Source organism: Mesocricetus auratus, unplaced genomic scaffold, assembly GCF_017639785.1.
Source record: "Mesocricetus auratus isolate SY011 unplaced genomic scaffold, BCM_Maur_2.0 Super-Scaffold_100011, whole genome shotgun sequence".
NCBI classification, from domain to species: Eukaryota; Metazoa; Chordata; class Mammalia; order Rodentia; family Cricetidae; genus Mesocricetus; species Mesocricetus auratus.
In genome coordinates, this window is record NW_024429195.1 from 73,666,478 (window position 1) to 73,692,323 (window position 25,846).

General features: G+C 44.1%; 2 protein-coding genes across 3 annotated transcripts in view; both read right to left on the reverse strand.

The window, feature by feature from the left end:
- Nr2c1 (nuclear receptor subfamily 2 group C member 1) overlaps positions 1 to 3,164 on the reverse strand; it is a 51,185-nt gene extending 48,021 nt beyond the window's left edge. Inside the window, exon 1 of one of the 2 annotated variants that reach the window (XM_040755019.1) lies at positions 3,029 to 3,164. The gene's annotated coding sequence lies outside the window, so the exon portion shown is untranslated. Of the gene's footprint in view, positions 1 to 2,564; positions 2,865 to 3,028 lie in introns of those variants that run through there. The other variant, XM_040755017.1, reaches the window with a different exon arrangement.
- Positions 3,165 to 5,427: 2,263 nt separating this feature from the next.
- The window catches only part of Fgd6 (FYVE, RhoGEF and PH domain containing 6), a 114,997-nt gene continuing 94,578 nt past the window's right edge, over positions 5,428 to 25,846 (reverse strand). Inside the window, 7 exon segments of the mRNA XM_040755020.1 lie at positions 5,428 to 9,852; positions 11,974 to 12,122; positions 13,320 to 13,448; positions 15,306 to 15,433; positions 17,225 to 17,327; positions 18,779 to 18,922; positions 19,618 to 19,720. Of these exon segments, the coding sequence (XP_040610954.1) occupies positions 9,816 to 9,852; positions 11,974 to 12,122; positions 13,320 to 13,448; positions 15,306 to 15,433; positions 17,225 to 17,327; positions 18,779 to 18,922; positions 19,618 to 19,720 (793 nt within the window). The 3' untranslated portion in view covers positions 5,428 to 9,815.

Genomic DNA, 25,846 nt, shown 5'->3' on the forward strand with positions numbered 1-25,846 from the left:
GATTCTCACTTACTTGCAAAAACTGTGTGTGTGTGTGTTACATATACTGTGTTACCATTAAAATGTTAGCAGTGGTTCTGGGGGAAGGGGATTCATTTGTCAGGGCCTCTAAAGGAACAGGGCTAGTGATGAAATTCACAGTTTCTTTACTAAAAGGTACTCTTTCCAACAGAATTTCCAGAATTAATGTAACCAATGCCAGCAGCTTATTACCACGTTTAAGGGAAGTCAAAATTTGTAAGTCAGCTAGATGACACAACCAGTATTTCTAACACGGGATAGTTGTTACTTTAAGATATGTTTAGGAAGGAAGCATATTGGAAAAACTGTTTTGTTGCCCTGTGGAAGGGCACACAGACTGGGAAGATAGTGATCTTAACACCATTTTTTTTTCCTCAAATGAAGGCTCATGGCTAAAAGATCTTGATAAGTTCCTGCATAGAAGCTGTTGGAGAAGCTGTAGGGGCGCATGTTGGCTTGTAGCAGAAGTTAAGGTTTGCAGAAACAAATCATATTTTTACTTGCTGAGTGAGCCACCACGAGGCACCTGTAGCCCAAAGGCAGGAGTCGGTGTGCTTGGCAGTACTGTTCATTAAAGAGCTGTGCTCCTGTCTTTGTTTCCAAGGTTGGCACATGGGGTCTGCTTACCCAGCTTTGAAGCCTACAAAGATGGCTCTCAAAATGGTCAAGGCCAAAGGTCACTGAAATTGAACAATGGATCATAAATCCGACTGGCCTCTTTTTTTATATAATGATTTATGGCTCTCAAGACAGTTATCTGCCATATTTTTTAAATTCAATTATTTAAACATGTTGCTTCAAGGAAGTAACTGGAATATATTTATGTTAAAGGACAAAATTCAAAGTTTTACTAGAAAAACTAACATGAAAAAAGCTGAGTGAGAGCTGGTTCTTTAGAGATGTTTACATAGAGATGATTTTATACTGGTTCTTTAGAGATGGCTACATAGAGATGATTTTGTAAATAACAACAACCTCCTCAGGCAGGAAAGATGTTTTTCTAAAGACCTAAATTCAGTCTTCCATCCACCCCATTCCAGAAGATCCAACAACTCTTTTGGGCCCTGAGGGCCCTGCACACCCTTGATACAGATATACAGGCAAAACACCCAGACACATAAATTAATTCTTTTCTGAAAATCTAACGGAAAATCACAAATTCATATTCCTTCATACTCCAATATTAAATGTCAAGAGATTTTCAAAGCACCATGTCAGTCCAGGGGACTCCCTACGTAGGGGGTCCCTGAGGTAAAATCTCGGCAGTTTATCACGCTGAACAGAAACCGTGGAAAGCAACATCCTCGATATCCCATTTCAATCTCCTACTTCACCACTGAGACCCAGGCCAAACCCCATTTTACACACTATTTCTAAATGATCCAGTGTATATTGTGTACAGGGAGAGCTGAGTGGGATTCAAGAACTAACTTCCGTTAATTCCTAAAATTTTTTAACAGAGGCCCATTTTTCTAGAAATGGTTTCAAAAGACTGTGTGTGTGTGTGTGTGTGTGTGTGTGTGTGTGTGTGTGTGTGTGTGTGCACAGAGGGTCTTGCAGTGCTACTTATGGTACGATGTTTTTGCCTTGGCTATCACTGGGATAGGAATTATCACACCACAGTAGATACTTAGGGTTTGTTGCCATGGATTTGTCCCCTTGAAAATCTTTCAACTGTGTCAAACGGAATGATGAAACCAGTTACATTTATTGGCGCCATGTGTGTTTTTGTTTTGCTTGGTAACGGACACACTTATCTTCATTAATGACAATGAAAACAACATTAAAACTGCTTTGAAATAAGAACTGGAAGTTTGAAACCAGACTGAGGAAGCAGTACCGAAATGACCCGGACACATGAACTTGGTTACGCCACCCTTGGACCACAGGTTTCTGGAGTGACCCCCAATGGGAAAATTACATTGTATCCAAGGGTTCAGGATGCACAGTCAAAGGTTACTGGACATATTGATACAAGGACATACTACCTTTCCTTTCTACAGGTCTTCTGGGGTTTGGATACACAGCTTCTAAACCAGTCTGGCCTAGAACTCCAGGCCATCTTTAGCCTGGATCCTAACCTCCAGGGGACTGGGATTACAGGGGTGCTTCACCAGCCTGGCTCCTCCTATGAGTCGTCCAGCATGTTCACCCAGCGTGTTTGTCATCAGTATTAAATGGTCCACAATAAATCCCCACGCCTCTTACCTTCCCTCATTTACTTGGATTTTTGTCCCCCCAAATTTACAATTCCTAAAACGCCCTCCCAAAACGATTTTCATCTTTGCAGTTTGAGTAGAACAGATCAATAATCTCTTTCCAAATTCACCAAAGTGGGCACATAAAGTTTTAAAAACAATTACCCAACCGGGTAAACAAGCAGACAACTGTGTAAAACAAACAAACAAACAAACAAACAAAACCCCTCCTTCAATGTCTGAGGCACAGTTACAACTTCCAGGGGGTGGGGAAAGCCCTAGAAGGATTAAACTTCAAGTCTTTCTTTTTTGCTCGTCCTTTCCAACTCAGGCTGACCTACTTACTGAAGGGTAAGGGACAACCTGGCAACATCTGCCCTTCACGCGATGCCATCTGCTGGAACTGGAGACAGGACACTTAACAAAAGGGCCACTGGGAGCTGTGATGTGCCCCGTGCATGCGACACCGTGGGCCGCCTTTCCTCCTACACACAATCGCGACGGCGGCTCGTCCCCTCGGTGGAAGGGGAGTCTAGCGCGGGCGGAGGGCGACATCCCGTAGCCCCGGGGTCCGCGGCCCGCCGCTGCCTGCCCAGCACCCACCACGCGCGCAGCCCCGGGGCGGAGGAAGCGGCGCCGAGACGGAAGCGTTCCCCGCGGGTGAAAGGTCACCGTCCCCGCCCGGGCTCCCGCAGCTCCGGGCGGACCGCTACCTCCCGGCACTCGGGGGACCGGGCGCTCGGACACTCGTGCGCTCGGGCCCCCGGGCCGCGACGCTTGGCGGTTGGGCCGTCCCGCACCCGACTTACCCCTCCCGCCGCGGCGGCCGCTGGGCTGGAGAGAGCTGACGCGAGGGGACCCGAGGCCAAGGGGACAAGGGGAGCTTTCTGGGTTTGTGGATTTGGGGGGTGGGGGTCAGAGTTCGTGACCCCTCCCTCGGCTCGGCGGTGCGCTCGGCGCCTGCGCGTTAGCGCGGTGGAGAAGCGGCCAGCGGCGGTGACGTTCCCTGGGTGAAGCCGAGGGCCCGGGAGTCCAGCGGAGGTTCTGGAAGTCGATTGCCCCCTGCAGGTGTGGAGGGAGACCGCCGCCGCCGCCGCGTGTGGGTCAGATGTCCTGCGAGTTGAGCAGCGAGTTCATAGACCTGCAACTCTGGCACGGGGCCTCCGAGGGCACTTGCCACCAGTGTGCACTTCCCAAACGTGCATAATCAGGAGTCAACCACAACCAGAACTGGGGGATGGCGCGATGGTTAAGAGTACTTGTTGCTCCTCCAGAGAACTCGGCTTGATTCCCAGCACCCACAGCACCGACCGGTCACTACCTTCTGTAACTCCGGTTCCACTGGATTTGGTGCCCTCTTCTGGTGCACAAACATACGTGCAGGCCAAACACCCTACACGTAAAAGTCTTTGGAAACCGGACCTGTTGGAAACCCAGACCTGTCTTTTAACTCCCGCTTTTCTCCCCAATAGGGTTTTCTTTTGTTCTGTTTTGTTTTTTTAAGTTTATTGACATGGGTGTTTTACCTGCACCGTATACCTGTGCATCACAAGTGCCTGGTGCCGGTAGAGGTCATCAACTCCTTTAGATCTGAAGTTACAGATAGTTGTGAACGGCCATAAGGGTGCTGGGAATTGAACCTGGGTCCTCTAAATGACCAGCCAGTGCTCTTAACTCTCCAGTCCCTTAAAGGAAGTTTAGAGTAACAATTAACAACCTAATTGGTTTGGGATAGATGTCTTTGAATCTCTGAAAAATTGGACTTGGTCTTATAGGCATTCTCTTAGACTACAGAGTGTTAAGAAGTCTGGGTAGAACCCAATCACACACAACTCCCCGGCAATATGAGAACAAGCTGAGGCAAAATCACGTCAAATTATACCCGGGTGTTTTTAGTAAAGAGCAAGATCACAATCGCTACTGTGTGTTACACTCTTAAAGGCTCCTTTTTGTTCATTTTGCTAGGCGATGTAGCCCCAGATATTTAACAGTTGCTGATGGGCAGTAACGATTTGCAAAAGGAAAGGTCACTGAGGGCACATCACGTCCTGACAGGGGTCACCTGCGGCAGGAATCTCTGCCTTGCATTCTGAGTACTGTGTGGTTCAGACTGTAAGGGGTGATCTGGACTCTTCCTGTCTTGTCTCCTTTCTCTGAGGCAGCTCTCTCTCTGTCTCTCCCTCTTTCTCTCTCCTTATTCCCTCCCCTTCCATCTTTCCATGGGGTGGGGATGATCAGGAAATTTCCTTTGTATCTAGATAAGCCCTGTAGAAAAGCAGCCAGATTCAGAGCAGAAACCCAAGTTGGAGGTGGGGGCACACCAAGACTCTGGTGAACCAGGCAGCACAATTGTTGTCTCCTATGCTCTTGGTCCCTCATGCCTATAATCCCAGTACTTGGGAGGTAGAGGCTGGAGGAAGAGGAGCTCAAAGCCATCCACGGCTATACAGTTTGAAGGTAGCCTGGGCTACGCCTCTTTAAAAAAGTGCTGCCATTTCCTATTGGACTTAAGTATTTAGACATAGGAAAGGGACATGCACCCTTCCCTAGCCATTAGAACTATGTTTCATAGTTAGCTCTCTGAAACTCTACCTCCACCTTTTAGTGTAGCATTGGTCACAATGCTATAAAGTAGCTCTTTCAGTACTTAAGCTGGTCCTGAATGTGTACACTATGAAAGCATACTGGATTCAAGGAAAAGGATCCATGTCATGTTTTTCCCCCCTCAGTGCTTAATGCACATGCCCAAAGGGATGCTTCTCCAGTTAATGTACTTAAGTCACAGGAAGCTGATGTATTAGAGCTTAAAGCCTGGGCTGGGCACAGGAGTTCATACTTGTAATGCCATTATGTAGGCTGAGGCAGGAAGATTGCTATGAATATTAGGCCAGCCTGGACCACAGGGTGAGACCCTGTCTCAAAATTAAACAATAAATCAGTCTTGGAGACCCAAACCACTTTAGGAACATTACTGTAGTGACATGTCTCCCTTGGTCATATGTTAGCAGGGGGGGGGGCAGAGAGATTCATCTTAAAGGTATGGCTTAAAAGTCTCCACTAAAACTGGGCTGGGCAGCACATGCCCATATCCCAGTTACTAAAGAGGCTGAGGCAGAAGGCCTGAAGACTGACGGCCAATTAGGGACAAGGTGTCAAAAAAAAAAAAAAAACCTCTAATAAAGGACTCCACACCAGCAGTAGACCAGTAGACATTATAGTAAATTTATTTTGTATAGATTATAATACATATTAACATTATTTACAATGCTATTTTTATTTATAAATGATCTTTATATGAACAATAAGAAACAAACCGTTATCACTTTAAGTAAAAAAAAGTATTGAGAAAAACATTAAAAGGCATTTAAAAAGTATTGTGAAACTGGTTCACACAGGCAGCCAAGTAACTCCAGGAAAGGGAATGCTGTCACCCTCCACTCCTCACCCCAAAGGAAAATGAATATTTTTATATTTAGTTTTTTTAAAAGCTCCTTTTACCTTTATATTCTTTTGTCTAGCAGTCAAGTTACTGTCAGAACTACTACCATCTCTGCAGTGTAGTACATAAACTTTTTGCTCTTCTTAAGAGTCTTTCCTAGAAGTAACTAACCTTTCTGACAAAGGAAAAACACCATAGATTGTCATTTAGAAACTAACGATAAACTGAAGATACTTTTTAGGGACCCACAGAAGATACTTAACAAGCAAATATTTATTCACTGCACACAGGGATTCTCATTGGATGTGGCAAATCCCCAGTGGAGAGGGTCAGCTGTTTTCAAGAACAGGATGTGTAAGAAGGATGCCAGTCTGTTTATGAACTGAAGACTACAGAGCACGGGGAAGAGCACATGGGGGGGGGATCCCATCACTGTGAAGCGTCAGATAGCAAGGAAGCAGAGCCGTGCTGACTGACATGAGAACAAAGGGAACCATGAACGGAGGGAGGCTGAAGTGGGTTCATGTGGAGTGTACGGGATGGGGGAATGCCACTCAAGTCTACAGGAATAGGAATTAAATCTGAATTCTGCTTTAGACAGATTGCTCTGGCAAGGTTTAAAACAGACCACACACAGGAGGCACTGAGATCAGAAAAAAAAATGTTTTTCTAGATAAGGGATGGAAACCCAAGTCTCATACATAGGAGGCAAATGGTGTGCACTGTGCTCAGAGGGAAAACTGTAGCAGCCATAAAGGGATATAACAGCAGGGAAATGAGCTGGAAGGGGCATGAAGGACTTAAGAGTCAGAGTATAGAGCCCCGTATGGTGTCCTTTTATTGCAGAAGAAAACAGGCTTGAGTGGGATGAAAGCTGAGTGCCAGTCATGCCACTGATGTGGCCTTGCAGGATGGTAAGGAGAGTGGGTGTAAGAACCGTGTTAGAATACGGGGCTGGGAGACTATGTCAGTAATGAGTCTTGTTACAGAGGCAGGGACACACTGAGGATGAGGCAGAGGGGCTGTCTTGAGAAAAACAGTGAGATTCTTACTCAAAATACCTTGGGAATCCTGTCCTCACTGCTTTCAACTAAAGATCCGAAGACCCAGGAGAAACGGATAGAAGAAACGTAGTATCTATCCTTAAGGATTGTACAGTACAATGGGATAGGATTTCCCTCTGGAAATTCCAGCATTTTGATTACATCATGCACAGTGGAGCACATTCAAGACATACCCCCATAAGCTTGGTGAGTACATTAGGCTCTCAAATAGGAGGTACAGGGCCTTCTATATATTTTACTAAGAAAAGCATACCTTCAAGTAGCTGTCCTCTGACTTCATTTTTTTTTAAATGTCAGTAAACAAAGAATCAAGGTTCTTACTGGAGAAAACTAGGGCAGTTGGGGAAAACAGAATAATACTGCTTACTTCAGAAAATGGAAAAAGGTTCAGAAACATGGGATAATATAAAGAATGGCCCTTTTCATTCTCTTAGGACATGGTGGGGGTTGGGGGTCTTCTGCATTCACCTGCTTCAGGCAGAGGAAGTACACTGCTTGGGGCACCGAGAATATCACTGCTCCTAGATTGGTCTGCCATCTTGTCTAGGTTACTTCTAGCTGAGTTTGAAGACCTGCCTGAGCAGGGTTTGACAACAGCACATGTATGTGCAATAAGCAACATGCTTGGGATCCAGAATCAGATGTTGCCCACACCCAGACCTCACTGGTGGTGTTCACCCTTAAATGTTAGCAATGGAGGTAGCTCACGGGTACAGTGTCTGCCTAGAGACCCTGGGTTCAATAACATTTTTTAAAGTAGTTATAGCAAATTATAAATATTCTCGTTTGCCATTGAATGAGCCAGGCTAAATAAATTATTGACCATATTTACTAGGTTATTAAGGGATCAGGGAGGGACAAGAATGCATTTAGAAGGTTTTTATGGGGAGCACTATCTGATAACTTGTATATTGTCCAGAACTTTCCATAAGACTAAGCAATTAGCAATTATAACCAGATACAAATTTCATCACATAAGAATTACTTTATGCGTTAACTCCTCTCTCTATATATATTTAGATTCTGAAGAGTTTTTTTTATTCAGAATACTGACTTTTTGAAGCTTATGAGCAAATATTAAAGAGGTTGAGAATTCAAAGAGGACAAAAGGTGGAAATATAAAGCATAAATAACGCTAGTCACCAAAGGAATACACTACATACATTGCACAGATATTTACATGGAAAACATTTATATGCTCCAATTAAATTGAGTTTCAAAGAACAGGCTGGCCCGTGGCAAGGAAGGTTGCATGTGGGATTGTGTGAGATTGCACAGGGCTTCAAATAATGCCATAGCCAGAGACAGTCACGAAAACCTACATCTATTACCTCAGATTTAGATTATCTGTAATAATCTAAATGTAATAATCTCCTGCATGTTATCTGTTAAGCATCCAAAAGGTCCCATGAATGTGTTCAAGATGAAAAAATAGTCATCAGGATGTAATTCTCAATGACTGACATCACAATAAATTAATCTATATAAAGAAGTAGAAATATTTTGCATTTTAATATAATATTCTGTGGATAACTTTGCCTTTTAGTTGATAGTTTAAACTCACACTCAACAAAATAGTTAAACACTGAAACAATTTTAAGCATGTTAGCTTCATTCTTCTGCTGCTAATCAATAATTTTATGTGTAAGGGGGTTTACATGCTAAATAGTAAGTGAGACAGAATTAAGAATATGAACTTGAGCTGGGCGGTGCTGGCACACGACTTTAATCCCAGCACTCCCAGAGGCAGAGGCAGAGGCAGGTGGATCTCTGTGAGTTCGAGGCCAGCCTCGTCTACAGAGTGAGTTCCAGGACAGCTAGGACTGTTTACACAGACAAACCCTGTCTTGAAAAACTAGCAAACAAATAAACCAAATCAAAACAACAACAATGAAAAGAATATGGACCTTTCCTAATGAGGGACACTGACTGGCAAAGTCTGTTATGGAAGCCCAGTACATGGGAGCCGAGGCAGGCAGCCTGGGCTACACAGAAGGACACAGAGGGTGAGAGAAGAGTGAACTTTACAAGTCAAGGTGAACAAATTACAGCAGCACAAAATTTCCTTTAAAGATGTGATAGTGATTTCAGGCCACTTTAAAAATACACGTTACAGAAAATATGACACCCTTTTAGATATAAATACCAACAATGACTTAACCTCCAAATTCTTAAGAATAGTAAGGGATATTGGATAACATGTTAGCTGCCATATTCTGTTTTAGATCACTGAGCCTGGTGGCACACATATGTAATCCCGGCACTTGAGAAGTCAAGCAGGTGAGTCCAGGCTAGCATGGGTTACATAATGAGTTCCGGGCCAGCCTGGACTCCAGAGTAAGCCTCTATCTCAGAAAACCAAGAAAAAAAAATCACATTTATACCATTGGCAGTTTTAAATACAGACTGGGGTGTGGTGGTGCAGGGCTTTTGCTCCAGGCATTCAGAAGCTGAGGCAGAAGACTGTAGCTCAAGGTTTGCCTGAGTTACACAGCCTGGCATTTAGCAAGATCCTATGGGACTGGGAGGGAGGTGAGGCTGGGGACACAGTTATCAGTACATACGGCTGGGATTTCATTTCACATCCTGAGGTAGAAGCTGGCTATGTGGATCTCTATTGCAATATAAAATAATTTCATCTAGGTTTAGTGATTCAAAATATGCATTTCCATCAGCAATTTTGTAATTGTAATTTCTACACCAAACATTGTATGGAAATATGCTCCTTAATGTGTGTTTTATCTGCAAAGACTTACCAATAGTGAAGATGTCATGATGTAAGGCAGAGACAACGGTGTGGACAATACATCAATAGTGTACAGTATACAGGATTAAGGTAAGTTTGCATCTCTAAACAGTACTTTAGAATTCAGTGAGTCTCAGAAACAATTCTGACCAGCAAGTAAACATCAACATTTTAATAAATAACATACATGAAAAACATTTCTAAGAACTGTATATACCTAACAAGACAGTTTATCTCCTAATGGCTGTGGCTGGATTTATCTTGGCAGTGTTCATTTTTACTCCATCCTGCTGAGCTGAGTGAGCCTCCGCCTTGTCAGAATCACAGGGAAAATGAAGCCAATACTGCTACAATATTGTGCCTTCCTGAAATGCTTCTATCCACCTGGTGATGAGAGATATCTGTTAGACTGTTGAACTCCAACCTTGGGACACCTATGAGTGTGACACAATTGCTGATTTAGGACCTTTCCTACAGCACACAGGAGTTCTTACTCACAGGGAGCTACCCTTTATTTGGTAATTTCATCCAACATTTGGCCTGGAAAGTGTGTTCTTAGTGGCATCACTACGTCATGTGCAAATGTCTAACATGTCCTAGGATGAATGAGACAGCACAGACTCTTGCCACCAAGCCTGACAACCTGACTTTGGTCCCTGGGACCTAAATGATGGAAGGTGAACTTGCTCCTGCATGTTATCTGTTAAGCACACACATGTGTGAGTGCGTGTGCAAGTGTGTGTGTGGGGTGGGTAGGTGAGCGTGAGTGTGTGTTTACTTGGCTTTGGAAGGGATACGTCAAAGGCCCTTATTACAATTCCTTTCCTCTCTTTCTGATGTTCTGACTCAGTGAGTTTTGCTACGGACCTCTTTTTTTCCCCTTAAACTCTACCAACCAAAATTCCCTTGTATGCCCCCTAAACCAATCTTGCTCCAAATTTCTCAACAAAAAGGAACTGATCCAGCAATTTGGTCTATTCTAAGATCAAGAATTTACATACAACACAAAAGTTTTCCAAAATTTCATAGAAGTCATCACAAAATCTTGATTCTCAAAGTCTCGTCTGGCAAGAAAGCCACAGCTGCAGTCACTCAGAATACATTTGTGCTGTCTGCATTTGCTCTTTGTTATCTGGACTCCTCGAAACCTACTCCACCCCTACGCTTACTGACAAAAAATTCCTACAGTAACACATTACAGACTAAAGAACTAGAGCAAGCTATGAACGTCTGAAATCAGCAAACCTCAGAATAGCCCATTAACACACTCAGCTCAAATTTCAAGGACAGAATTTCCAAATTTTCTCATTTTAGGTGCAAATAGCTTATGTTATACTGCAACAGAACACTTCAAAGAAGTTCCACAGGGGCTGGAGAGATGCTCAACACTTAAGAGCACTGACTACTCTGGAGGAGCCAGGTTCAGCTCCCAGTACCCACATGGCGGCTCACGGCCATGTGTATGTAACTCCAGTTCCAGAGGATCTGATCACCCCTTCTGACCTCCCCCAAGCACCAGGCACACATGTGGTGCACAGACATTCATGCAGGTAAACACCCAAACACATGCGTGCGTATGCACGCACACACGCGCGCACACATACACACACACACACACACACACACACCCAAACACAAGCACATGCGCACCTCAAATCAAATCTAATAAAACCTCGTCACAGAGAGCAATTGAATGCTCGTTAAGAAGGAGTTATCTGGATGAATAGCTGTACATTGCTGCATGTCCTACAGCAGATAGGGGCAGGGGGAGTTTTTCAGAGTGCAGCATGGTGCCTGGCTGGCACTTGGACACATATGCAATTCTAGCACATTAACTCTTAACTGCCGACAAAAAGGTCCACCCTGCTTATCCTCAAAGTGCTGCCTTGTACCCCAGTCACTTAACCTGGAAGCCTACAGAGAGAAAGGAACACCAGGGTACGCTCCTTAGTGTGGCATGAATCAAAAGAGCTATGAGCTCAGAGGGCCTTCACCTCACAGGCACACACCTGTAGGTTAAACAGTTACAGTTTCCCGGCACCTCAAATTAAGATTCCTGCTGGGATTTTGAGGAGATTGCTCCGGTCTTGACTATCTAAAATGGTATCTGTTCCCTTCTACTCAGCCCCTGGAAATAGCCTGTGAGTCCTCTTATTGTGTTGATTTTCCTGCACAGTAGTAAGCTAGCCAACAGGTGCTTTGCTTGTTTTAAAGTCCTGCTGGTCCACAGAACTCCTGCCCTCTCTGAAGGTCAGGCAGGGCTCTGCCTGCACTTCTGCCTCCCTCAGAGCAGAGCTCCAAGCACTTCCTCCCAGGTCACGTGCAGACACACACTATGGACAGGACTACCCATTACTTTCATCTTCTGTTTTAAAATCATCTGACCAATAGGTTAAACCTTCCTAACTGGGATCTCAGGTTTAAACCGCTCTCTGTGCTTTTAAAATGTTATTTAAGACAACAGCTTGAAGTCTCCTGTGGTAAAGGGAAATCTGCATTACTTACTTCTGAGTGGAGTGGGCATCATCTGCCTTAAACACATAAAACACCATGCCTTTGTGCAGCAGCTGAAACACTTTTGACTCTGAGTTCTCATCTTTGACTTGAGTGACGGTAAATCCTAATAAAGGCTGACTCTCCAAAGCGGCCACATCCTAATTTAAGACAGACCAGGGAGGATAGGACTTTAGGCTGAGAGGTAATTCAGGCTTGCAAAGTCTTGATCTATACAGCCCAATTTAATACACAACACAGTGATTCTTAGTTTTACTTAATCAGCAGGGAGCCTCCTACTCACCACCTGCCATGTTTCAACAAGTTTATACCCACTGAATCCCATTGTTCTCACTGGAGCCAAGGAAAGCAGGCGATGGCCTTACTTTCAGTTTATGGATGGGGACACCAAATGCTCAGAGGAGTAGGTGACTTACCATGGAGGAAATCTGGGACTCTGGCTACTGTTTGTCTCACTCTATAGCTCCAGCAGACCTGGAACTCACAGTGACTTTCCTGCCTGGATTCTCCAAAGGTTTTGTTTTTCCCTACGCCCCCACTTTTTTGTTTGTTGATCTTACTATGTAACCCCGGCTGGTCTGGAACTCACAGAGATCCACCTGCCTCTGCCTCTAAATGCTGGAATTAAAGGCATGCGCCACCATGCCTGGCCCTCCCTTCCTTAGTTCTAGAGTCACATGTAACCCAAGGTGACCTCAAACTCCTCCCATAACTGAGGCTGAAGCTTGAACTCCTGAGTCTCCTGCTTGTACCATGCAACTGCAAGATTGTAGGCATGTGGGACCACACCCTACTTCCCTAGAGGCCTTCATAGGCTGCTGGGACACAAGTCGGGGCAGCTGGAGACAGCTGAAGACAAAGCTAATCTTATTTGTGCTGATGCCTGACCAGTAAGTACAAGCTGGAGACACCGACAGAGAGGCTGGGAGAGAGGCAATCCCTGTCTTGTGTGAAAAAGCAGTCACGTGACAACAGAAACACCTCCATTTTAGTACGCTTCAAAATGCCTAACACTTGTGGAAAATAAGAATAACACCATACCAGGACAGGCTCACACTTGTAATCCCAGCACTGGAGAGGTTGAGGCAGAAGGATGACTGAGTTTGAGGACAGACAACCTGGGCTAAATGGTGAGTTATAAACCAACCTGGCCTATTTGGTGAGTCACTGTCTCAAAAACCAAAAGACGGAAAATGAGCACCGCCACTCCCTGCGTCTAAAACAGCACTTGCTTGGCATGCCCAGACCCCGTGTACACCCTCAGCTCTGCAAAACCCTCCAACAGACCCCACAAAACTAAAGCAAGACCCCAAAGGCACCCTCAAGCGTCCATTTACCTCACTTGCAGCATATGTATAGAGCACTTTGTTTTTGATGACAAACCATAAGTGCTTCCAAGGCTTTTTGCTGCCCTTGGATCTGTAAAGGTAGCCACTCATAGTAGAGTCTTCTGTGTTTGCTGACACCTGGAAAAGGAAGTCCCACAGGTAGTAACAACAAACAACACAAGTTACTTGCAACCACTAGCTGTTGAAAGCAACAACCATAACATTTCAGAATGACACTGGGTGTTCTCTGCGTTGGGGGGAGGGGTACAGTAAAGAAATTGCCCACATGACTGTCCCTTGATATTGCTTTAGGTTTTTATTGTAGATGTAGGAACAGCCAGGGGCAACTGGAGGCTTTCAGAGCAGACAGACAGAAGGAGACAGAACGTGGCCAGGGCTACTTGCTAGAGGGGAGACTAGCGGATGTTGAATAGAAAACAGTGAGAACAGCTGAGTTACAGGAAACTATGGGCTGGAGGGAGTTTAGGGTTAGGTGAGGAGGTTACACTCCAGCACAGACCTTGAGGAAGCCTGGAGGCCAGCCTGTGCTTTGATACGATGACAGGCACCCAATAGCCACACAGCCACATACCACAAATCCCTTCGCCCAGAGGTAAGAAAAATGACCCCATTTGGCAGATGGAAACCAATTTCGCAAGTTCCTGAGGAATGTAGCCTTTTATCTAACTGACAGAAATCCTCCTGTAGCTCAGGTTGAGCCCATTTCTGGCTATCTGGACCGCCTCTTGGAGTTTGGAGAACTGGAAGTTCCTTTGAACCTGACATTCTCCAGCTCATATCCTACAGTCTGAAGTCTGTCAGTATGAAAACCTTCCTTTTGAGATGATCCCAGAGCTTTGCCTGGCTTGCCCATTCCTGTGGGCTTCTGTCTCTGCGGCTCCGCTGTGTTCTCTGCTTTGTCAGAATAGAAATAATCCAAAGCCTACCAAATGTTTTCCTCGGGCTGCAATTCGGGAGCCACGTATGTTTGTTACCTGTTGCTCAGGTCTACATGGTGAGCTCCAGGCAAGTCAAGGCTATAATAGCAAGGGCCTGGCAAGAACAGGAACAATTGGGGAGGGGGGGTTAATTCTTCCCTCCTACCACAGGGGTCACCCACAGGGTTAAACTCAGGCTGTTAGAACTGACACTGAATTCAGGGCATAAGGTTTAGCAGCAAATGCCTTTACCCACTGAGCAATCTGACTGGCCCATATTCCTCTTTTAGGATTGATTAATTTATGTGCCCCACAAAATAGTCAGTCAGTACTGACTATCTATGAATATCCCTCTATTATCTTTCCAAAAGTAAAATTCACAATAACCAACTTAATTACCTGGTTCATAAAACTTGTCTCACTTTTTGCTTGTGTCTGAGTTCTTAAGACAGGCTCTCATGTAACATTAGCTAGCCTAAAACTTACTGTATAGCTGAGGGTGACCTTGAACTCCTGATCTTCCTGCCCATCCATACCTCTTCATTTTAAAGATGGGCCTTGCTATGTTGCCTAGTCTGGCCCTGAACTCCTAGAATCAAGTGATCCTCCTAGCTCAGGCTACAGAGTAGCTAAAGCTACAGGCATGTAAGCCATCATGCCTAACATGATTTCAAAGTTAGGAATTTAGATTCAGAAATTGAAGGATTAAAGAGATAGTTTGTAGACATTCTCTAAATTGACCTAAACTGTTTCATATATAACCAAACCAAACAGTACAGATCAGTAAAAGCTGATGAAATAGCCAGAATGAGTTTGTACTTTTCCCTATGGTAAAGGACCCCTTTTAAAATGACGCCTATGTCTACTTTCTATGACTGCAATAAATGTTCTCCAAAGCTTTCTGCAGCCACTTTGTCAACCACCCAGGTCATGAGGAAGATAAAGACTGCAAGGCACCTGCTATACCCAGAGCATTAAAATTCATGTCCTACTACAGTGGGAAATGACATCCTCCTTTATGGAATTCAGCTTTGTCAAGTTTAATGGAAACACTTACTTCTTTGAGAGCAGCTGGAATTTTTTTCTGTTTCCTCCCTGACGGGATACTATGCAAGACCGATGACAAGGCACTTGTAGGAGACTTGTGATTCCCAGGAGATCCAATCCTAGGAGGCAGCTGGTGATCTATAACAAAGCAGGCTGCTCATGCAGTAAGCAGGCATTTCCACTAGCATCATTAAACAATCATATACAAAATACCCATGAAAGGGTTGTCAGGAAACAAAGGTGGAGGCAAGAACTGAGCAGGAGCCGAGCTAATTACAAATGGAGTTTTAAAATTACAAACCACATGGAAAGACCACATTTCTGAGTCCTTAGAATTCTGACAGGGATACTGTTCAGTGACAGGGTGCCTGCTTTGTATATACAAAAGGTTCAATCATCGGTACCAAAACATAAAGTAAAAATTCCTTGTGACGGACATGGACATGGTGGCACATATCTGCCACCCACATCAGGAGGATTGGGAGTTCAAAGTCCATCCTTGCTTACCACAGCAAGTTCAACCTCAACTTGAATTACACTAGACTCTATCTCAATAAGCCATAAATCAATCAATCAATAAATAAAGTGATTCTCAAGCATACAGGTACACCATTAATTTTACAAACTTCCCTACTGACTTAAAGAGGTTGAAACAGACAATGGAAGAGACGTATGAACCAGAAAATCTGCTTGTTGAATAATGACGCTGGGGGAAAACAGGGTGGGGGTGACTCTAAGTAATTTGGAATCTGGTTTAGGCTGGGGAGGGGCTGAGGGCTGGGGGGGCTATGAACAATTTGGCCCCATGATAATCTTCCTGCTTCAGCCTCCTAAGTGCTGTCATTACAAGTGTGAGCTGCGCTGCCTGGCTCTAAATCAATCATTTTCTGTTTCATAAAAATCAAGATTTTCTGAAACAAAACTGGCAAGATCTACTGACCAAGCAGAGGTGGGTGATGAGAGGCGAATAGCATTTCACATTGGTATACCCAAAGAACAAAGAAGGGAATAGAAAGGCTGGCAAAGAAGAGATGGGTGTTGTCTGCAAAAACGTATACAAACAATAACTACCGACTTATAAAAACAGGCTTCTAAAATGGCACGGCATCTAGTTTTATTCACAGATACTCCTCTTTTCTAAAAGGAAGCTGCTTTTCATGGTTATAAAGGATGACAACTTTAGAATTTAGATCCTATAGATTTCAGAAATTTAAAATATAAACTTGAGCAGTCCTCTTAGCTGACTTTACTTTGCCTGTAGGCAAATAATGCTTGCAGATACTAAATGGGCAGATACAAAATACCGTGTATTTATTCAAAAAGTCACACCTGCCAAGAGTGGTAGCAACATTTGGAAGGTCAAGTGCTAGGCTAATAATCTGAGTTACGAAGGGAAACTATCTCAACACATAAATAACTAAGTAAAGGTGCACAGAAAAATCTCACTAATCAATCATTTAATGAAGCAGAAGTCACCAACAAAGTGCCAGTTTGTATGTTCCCATGCTGAATGACTCTGCAGATAAAAATATTTGGGGGACGAGGACTGTAGTTCAGTGGTATAGCACTCACCTCATGTGTGCAAAGCTTTGGGTTTGGTCCCTTGTACTCCCAGGGGGTAGAGTGGGGAAAGAAAAGAAACTCCATCTCAAAATGAAAAACAAGGGCTAGAGAGATGGCCCAATGGTTAATATCACCTGGGTTCTTGTTGTTCATTCAGTAACAATTCCGTATTTTTTTAGTAAAACCATTTCACGTTGGTAGAAAAAAGGCTCAGACTAATTACTCTTGGAATTACCATAAAACTCAAGTCAGAGCAGACTAGGAATTAAGACAAGTCCAGCAATTATGCTTCATGTCCAACATGTTTTTAGGAGGCTGACAGAATCTGAGGGAGAGACTTTGGTTAAATGTTTATTTTTATATTACCTAATTTCTGTAGTTCTTGGAAGCAGTGTTCACATACTCTTGCCAGTTGCCTTTTCAGGTAATCTAAGCCATACTTATTTGATGAGCAAGCTTGGCACACAATCTGAAAACACATTGCAATTATTTCATTTAGAAAAACTTTTGATTACAAGCCATAAAAAGGCTACAGTTTATAGCAGCGTCCACTCACCAAAACAGTTTGACAAGGACTGAATTTCACTTATCTCATGGCGTAGCCAGCTAACTTACAGAGCACATACAAAGAGGGGCTACACCTAAGCTCCCAGTGCTTGTGTTCAACAATGTGCTCAGCAGAGCTAACTCATGCGAACCTCCAGAACCCTGCCTAGTGTGCAGGAACATCTGCCATTCTCACTAATGTCCCTCATCCTAAGCCTCCTCCCTGCCACAGCAATAACTACATCTCTGCGACTCTACCAGGTCATGGGGCCCAGTGGCATCCTTGAAGGAGTTCTCTCTTACTAAGCTCATCCTGCTTAAAGAAACCATGAAGGCTTCTACTTCGGTGTGGATTGGAAGCATCTTCCAAGGACCCGTGTGAAAGTCCCGCTTGGGCACTAGTAGGAGGTAGCACAAACTTTAAAAGGTCGTTAGGGTGGGGCAGCTTCAAAGAGGAGCATGGGGTCATTTCTTCCACGTTTTACTCTTACCAGTCGAGTGCATGGCTTTTCTCACTACATCCTCTCAGCATCACATGGTGCACATGGTGCCTTAACCCCAGTGCTACAGGCCAAGGCCATACACTAAAGTCCAAAACTGTAAGCTAAAGGAAATCTTTCCTATAACTTATAAAGAAATTGATTAGTTGGGTCAGGTGCGATGGCACCTTTAATCCCAGCATCAGGAGGAAGAGGCAGGTGGAGCTCTGAGGTTCAAGTTAAAACTAGTTTACATAGAGAACTCCAGGGCAGCAAAAATACAGGGTCCTTCCTACTGATCCTTGTTTACATGAAGATGGCTAAAAAACTAAGAACTAATAAAAATAAGAGTCTATAGAGTTGTTTTGTGTTTTTTTTTATTTTATTTTTTTATTTTTTTGGTTTTTACAAGACAAGGTTTCTCTGTATTGTTTTGGAGGCTGTCGGTCCAGCCTGGCCTCGAACTCACAGAAATCCGCCTGCCTCTGCCTCCCGAGTGCTGGGATTAAAGGCGTGCACCACCGCCGCCTGGCTGAGTTGTTTTGTGTTTTAAGACAAAAAGGTTGGCATTGAACTTGCTAAAATCTTCCTGTTTCATCTTCCTGAGGACTGGGATTTACAGGCATGTGCCACCATGCCTGGATTAGTTTTCATTTTTGAATATAGGTTCTCTATGGCTGCAGGAATACTGTAACTGTGGGTAGAGAGGAGGAAGGAGAGTCTCCAACAATGCTCCTCCTCCAAGCCCGATTATACAGAGAAGCCAGCATCTGTGGTCTTGACTATGATTGCTTCTTGCTTCATATACTACAATGACTTCTGAGAGAGTATTCCTCACTGCGCATAGCTCAGAAACACAGAAACCACAACAGGGATAGATACTGTCCCTTCTGACCTTTCCACAGGCCCTGCAGTGATGTCTTCTCCAGGTCAGAGTAAATTCACTTGTGCAAATCATACACATGGTGGCTCTGGTGTCAGGGATCCAGATGGGAGCCTTTGACCCAAGAGGACTAACTTCCTCTTTCTTTTCCGAGTCCTGTGGAAGAAGAATGCCTTCTGATTACTCGGTGCACACTGCCTGTGATGGAAGCATGTCTTTGTAGCGGCCTTCTCCGGGCTGATGGCATCATTAAGGGTGTGGGAGGGGACGTGGGATGACATTTTGAGTCCTCAGTACATTAAGATTTTGCACTTGAAAACCCTCTGCTAGCGAGAGTGTCTGTAAAAGATGTTCATGGTACCGAGACGATTGCTTCTTCCTCACGCTACTCCTGCTTCCTCAGTTCCCCAGTGAAAGCTGGGCATAGAGCTGAGCTAGGGCACATGCTTAGTGTGGGGAAGGCCCCGAGTTCAATTCTTACAACACACAGACACACACTCCCTCCCCATATATACTCACGCACACACAGACACACACAGAAACACAGACACAGATATAGACCCTCTCTCTCTCTCTCTGTCTCTCCTCTCTCTGTCTCTGTCTCTCTGTCTCTGTCTCTCCTCTCTCTCTCTCTCTGTCTCTCTCTCTCTCTCACACACACACACACACAAAGTAAATAAAAAATCCTACACTTAAGTCTTGTAACTAGGAGAAACTTGGGGTACACACACCTCCTCCAATCCATCTCTTAACAACAGTTTCCTTTTCTAAACCTCTATGAACTCTTTACAGTTAAAGGAAGAGCCAAACCCTGAAGCAAGCCTAGCAGGAGAAGACAAGAAGGACAGTACCTCATCAAGACTCCTGCTGGGGCAGAAGGTGATTTTCTTCTTGGCATACTCTTCTATTGACCTGGATATGGCCTCCAGCCAGTCATCTCTTTCCGTGGCAGAACTGATGGGGGTAAAAGGTTCCATCAAGAAGACATCAGCACACTGAGTCCTTCTGTCCTTTTTTCTCCTTTCCCTTTTCCCCAGGCAACTAATACTACCTTCCTGTCAGGTCCAAAGGATAGACCTTCCAAAAGGAGTCATTTTCTTTACCTCTGGCTGAAGGGTCATATGGGTACTTGTGGTTGCGAATCAGAGCCCAGTGCGGCCTCCAGGCTCCCTCGGTACCACAAGAGCACGCTATGCCTGTCAAAGTCCACGGCAGCGTGCGAGCCCAATTCACCTCCCCAGGCGTCCTAACACCCAGACACCCATTTGTTCTCTTCATAATGGCAAATGTCCCCCTGCCTCCCCCCGCTATTCTAGCTATATTCTCATCCTGTCTCCCCCTCCCCTTCTCTCTCTCTCTCTCTCTCTCTCTCTCTCTCTCTCTCTCTCTCTCTCTCTCTCTCTCTCTCTCTCCCATTTTCTTTCTCTCACTCACTATGCTCTATTCTGTTTTCTCACATTCCTCCATTTCCTTAGCCCTGGTCACGTCCAGTTGCTGGTCATGTTCAACCCACTTCTTTCTCTTTTTGCTCTGGACTCTCCCAGATGACATTGGCTACTCCCTCCCTACCCCCACCTACAATAAAATTTTTCCTATATCGTGTCAGCAGTTTCTTTACTGTGCCCCTTCTCATATAGCTGGTGCTGACACCCAAGGTATGGACCATTTGTTTCTGCTGGCTTCTGACACCCACCATACTCTACTCCCAATTTTAGAGTCTGTCTCTCCAGCCACTTCTCCCCTACCTGCTCTAAGTGCTCAGCTCTCCTTGCCTCCCAATTGGTAAGTGCCCTCTCAGTCCCTCTGCTCCTGGAGCCTCCCACGCCCTCTGCCTCTCGCTGGCTCAGTGGGCTCTGCTGTGTGTCTCTCCACCGTGATTCAGGGTGTCTCTCCTAAGGCCCTTCCCTCTCCCCTATTGGAATGCTCCCTCTGGAGAGGCTCCTCTTCCTGACCCTGTGCCCCACATCTTTCCCATCTCACATCTGCTCTGCTCCTGGCTCTTTTCCCACCTGCCTCTTGGCTCAATCCTGGAACTTGATTCATCTGCCTTCTCTAATCTATTTCCTCCTTGGACTCAAAGATTTCATTAAAGCCTCACGGTCTTACTGTAAATGGTTTGACCTCAGTACAGCTCAATGGCCCAAAAATGGCACACTCAATTTCCAAATTCCCGAAGATTTGTTTTGTTTTTGTGGGTTTTTTTTTTTATTTTTTGAGGGTTTTTTTTTTTTTTTTTGTTTTTTTGAGACAGGGTTTCTCTGTATTGTTTCAGAGGGTTTCCTGGAACTCGCTCTGTAGACCAGGCTGGCCTCGAACTCACAGAGATCCTCCTGCCTCTGTCTCCCGAGTGCTGGGATTAAAGGTGTGCGCCACCAATGCCCGGCCTGTTTTTGTGTTTGAGTCAGGTTTCTCTGTGTAATCCTGGCTGTCCTGGAGCTTGCTCTGCAGAGATCCACCTGCATATGCCTTCTGAGTGCTGGGATTAAAGGTGTGAGTAACCACTGCTGGTGACCCGCAGAATTCTAACAACTTCTGCCAACACACACACACACACACACACACACACACACACACACACACACACACACACACACACATCCCAAAAATCTCTTATATTTAAATTTTCTCTGCTTTCCACTCTTAAAAATCTCCTATCTCTCTGCTCTCAAAGAATCTCTTAAGATCCTCATGTAAACTTTGTATCTCAAGATTTGTAAGTTTACTAGGTGTGGTTTAAAAATCTGTAAAATCTTTAACAAAGCTTAAAACTGAAAACAGAAACGGTTGATTGAACTCAATTCTTGTTTATGAACAGTAGGACTTACTAACAACAAATGTTTGATGACTGAAGTTTAAGATCTATTGAGGCCAGCAGAAACTGACTTAAACATACAGGTCTAGCTGCTGTGTCTTTGCTAACTTTGTTAAGTTTAGATATTTGAGATAAACGGAGTCACACAACTAACTGTGATACTATGTAAAGGTACTATGTAAAGACCAGAAAGACAGAAGATGGTGACAAGGCCCTGTCGTTGGCGCCATAAACCGTAAGCTGGAGTAGGAAACTGAGGGTGCCTGTGGTGTATGGGCTCACCCAGCGCTCAGCACACCGCGTTTTGTTCTCACCAGGGTTGTCTTTAGCCCAACTCAATGGTGAACAGGCCAGAGAAGAGGCCTGCATGGAAAAGGGCATTCTCCTTTTGCCGTTTCCAACCATACCTCTCCCCCCACACTGTGTGGTTAATTCCCATTCATTATCAGTGTCAAGACAGTTATGAAGTCATTGAAATTTGTTTTGCATACTCAAACCTTCCAGGCACACTTTAGGGAATATAAATATGATAACCTATAGATTTACACGGAGAGGGAAGGAGAAGAGACAATCTATTTCAAATCTATCACACTGAAATAAACCCTTCACAATGGGAGCATAATGGTGCCAGGAAATCCCTGTATTTCTTAGAAAGTGATAGTAAAGTCTGCAAAATGACGTGACAACTACAGCTGGATTTAAAATACGTCAGAAAAATGTCAGACAAGAAGTCAGCTCATTGCATTATTCACTCTAATTTTAAGTATAACCTATTCAATATATAATACATATAATATATATTATACATTATATATATCATGTATTCAATATATATCAACTATATCAAATGTATAATATGAACAAATCAAATAAGAACAAAATAAAATTAAACAAAACTCTAAATTATGAATAGAGAGACATATGGATAGGCACAGGGTACTGTTTTTTGGATTGTTTTTGTCTTCCTCCCCATTTGCCAGGGCTAGAGGATCAATCCTGGGAGGAACTTAGGAATTCTACACTAAGAACTCTAACAACTATCTGCTACAGTTCTAGTTCCAATTGTTACTGTAGAAGATGCTAGAACCACTTGCCTTTCCCATAATAAGTATTTTCAATAATGTACTTCCCTGATAAATTCCATTTAGGATATTTATTCATATTGGCAGAAGAATTTACAAATGATGTTGACAAACTGACGGTTCCCAAATTTTTATTACAAAGAACACAAGAAATAACACTTCTCTATCTAAACCAAATAAAATCTGCCTGTTACTTCTAGCATTATTGCCAAAGACAACTGCTAACGAATAGTTACTGTGTTCAACCAACAGCACAAAAATGCTTCCCAAACGTCACTATTTCTCATCTTTGAAGTCCCTGGGATACCCACTGGATCTTACTTCTGCCCACTACATTAGCAGACATTGCCAGCATGTGCAGATGAGAACTGTGGACCACTGGCCTATCAATGACCATTTCCTGAGTTAGGAACTGACACAAGATCAAGTGTGGCGAAGGGCTGAACCCTTCACCGCCGGGTCGGTACCATCTGGTGTGTGTTCTCTCAAGAACCACAACACAGGAGCAGACACTTAGACTTCTGGGCAAGCATCTATGAATCATTACCAGCTCTCCTTCCACCGGCCACTTTCTGCTCGAAGTAACTGAAAACAGAAAGGCAGATGGCTAATTTGAGAATTGCTTTTGGATGTTTCTGGAGCCCTAGGAGCATGAGAAATGTGATTTGACTGTACAAATCATGTCACATATGCTGTTCTTTTGTTTAATCATTCCTGGCGCTCTCTTGTGTGGCCTTCTGCCAAGACAATGTTTACCAGCTCTTGATAACACATTTCTTACAGACCACACACATTTGCCTGGAACATACAGAGCTGACATCCTAGGCCTTTTGTAATACAACTAGCAGAAAGACCCACATCTTCCTCAAACTGACAAATGTGTACATCATCAGAAGGCAAATTTTGTCAAATAAAATTATTTGCTTCTCGATTGCAAAGAGTTACTGAGAGGAAAAACTGTCCAAGTAAAGGGACTTCTGGTATACCAGACCTTTCCACACCAATGTTTGTGCTGATGGCAGGGTGTAATGCTGATGCTTAAAGGCCACATGACTGTGAATCTTCTGAATTACGTTTACTGGACTATTATGGTACGTTAGGGACTGTGAACTGGACATACGGAACAGGCTTCAGCTAAGGGTTCATACCTTACTCTGGAGAAAAAGTAACCAGCATATAATGCATGCATAGAAGAGGAACACTGTTTTATTTAGGTTACAGGGCACACCTGCAGAGGGGCTGACAGGACCTGAAGAATTACAGGGGGAACAGCAGTCTCTCTGTGTACCCTCATTCAGTCTCAGACTTGGGTTATCTCCAAAATGCTGGCATTCAGGCGTCCTTCTGACACTGAAATCCTTGCATGCTGACATTCTACATGTTCAATGTGCATACTAACCCCTGATTTTTCCCTCAACTGTTCTCCTTCAAGGGCTACCTATCACGGTAAATGGGTATCATCACCCTGCAGCCCATAAAGTCTGCCAACTCTTGACAAATAACCCTTTCTTTAGCCTTCTGTGTTCAATTAATCACCTTCTCCCCATGTGCTGTCCAGACAGGAGTGAATTTTCTGACCACATTGTTCTCTGTTATAAACTATTAAGTGGCTTTCCTATGGCTCTTATGCTAAAGACCCAAATGTACAAGCTGGTTCTGCATACTGCTTTACCAGGCCCTCCAAGCTTCTCTCGGGTGCCTCTCGTGTCATTTCCTAGCTCATACTACATGCTCCTTCTACCTCGGAACCTTTGTAGTCAGTGTTGTGAAACGCCAGGAGGCCATTGCTTTTCCCTTTGCCTAGTTATCCAACACCCATCCTTCATAAATTGTGTACACAACAAGCCTTTAAGGCCTATCTCCATGTCCTTTCTCCCCCGAATCTAGCTTGCGTATCAGCCTCATAACAATTCGTAGTCTTCCTGTAGCCTACTTAATTATAGTAATCCTTACTTGGGTTCATATTTGCTAAGCACACGTCTGCCCTAGTGGATATAGGCTTAGTGAAGAAAGGCTCTTTGACTCATTCACTATACCTCTATGCCTAGCACAATGCTTAGCCAAAGGCAGAGGCTCCATATTACTAACTAAATGCAGCGATGAAGCCCAGGCAGAGGAGCTCCCTGGGAAAGGGAAAGATGGGGAGTAGGATAGCATGCATGGGGACATAAGCTGGAAGCCAGGTACTGACTCTCTCCAGCTATGCAGGTTCTAGATGCCTCGTCTACTAAAGGAAGGCCGTTTCGTTTATATAGAAGACCTGTGGGCTGGCGTCAGCCCCTTCTTCGATCACCTCAGCTCCATCTTCCGGATAACTCCCAGCAGCTTCTACATCGGTACCCGCTGCTTTATATAGTCACCTTCTGTTTGCATGCTATGAGACTCAGCACAACCCTCAGGAACCAACCCCTGCTTGCCCCAAACATCCTGCTGCAGTCTCTCCCCCTCTCTGGACTTGCACAGAACTGAAAAGGGCCTTACTCTAGACTAGGCTTTGGCTTAAGAGAACGCCGTTACTGCTTTCCTTTCCTATCTACGCTGCTCGAAAGTCCCCCTAAAACAGCAGCCTGCTTTTATTTGTTTGTTCAGTGGAGAGCACATTTAACGGTCTTCAAGAACTTTTCCTTTCCATTTACAAGTTGGCTAACTGCCCAATGCCTGGTTTTCAGCAGCCTGGACTTTTGGTACACCTTCCTTATTAACTTTGATTTCTAGGTTTTGATTTAAAGTGAGAGATGTGTAACCCTTCCTTTTTGGTTGGACACTTAGATGCCAGTTATTTTGGCTAAGAAAACAGGGAAGACATGGCAAAGGAGAAAATACAGGCAAACATTCAGTTCACAGTCAGAAAAATAAACATTTCTTAAGTTCAGCATCACACAGGCATGCTCATAGTACCCCAAACCAATTAAATGTTAACATCAATGATCACATAGTACAGATCATGAAAAGAAACAACAATGAAAAAATTTAAACATTGCATTACAAGAACAGGACAGAGAGACACACTGAGTGAGCATATGCTGTCAGCAAAAGGAAACAGGACTGGAAGGTACCCACTTAACAAGCTCAGAATTCCGTAACACTTGCACTCCAGTTCCAAGGCATTGGAGCCCTACTCTGCCCTCTTTACACGCACAAACACAGAAACACAAAATCTGAATTTATCAAAAGAAAAGGAAAGGG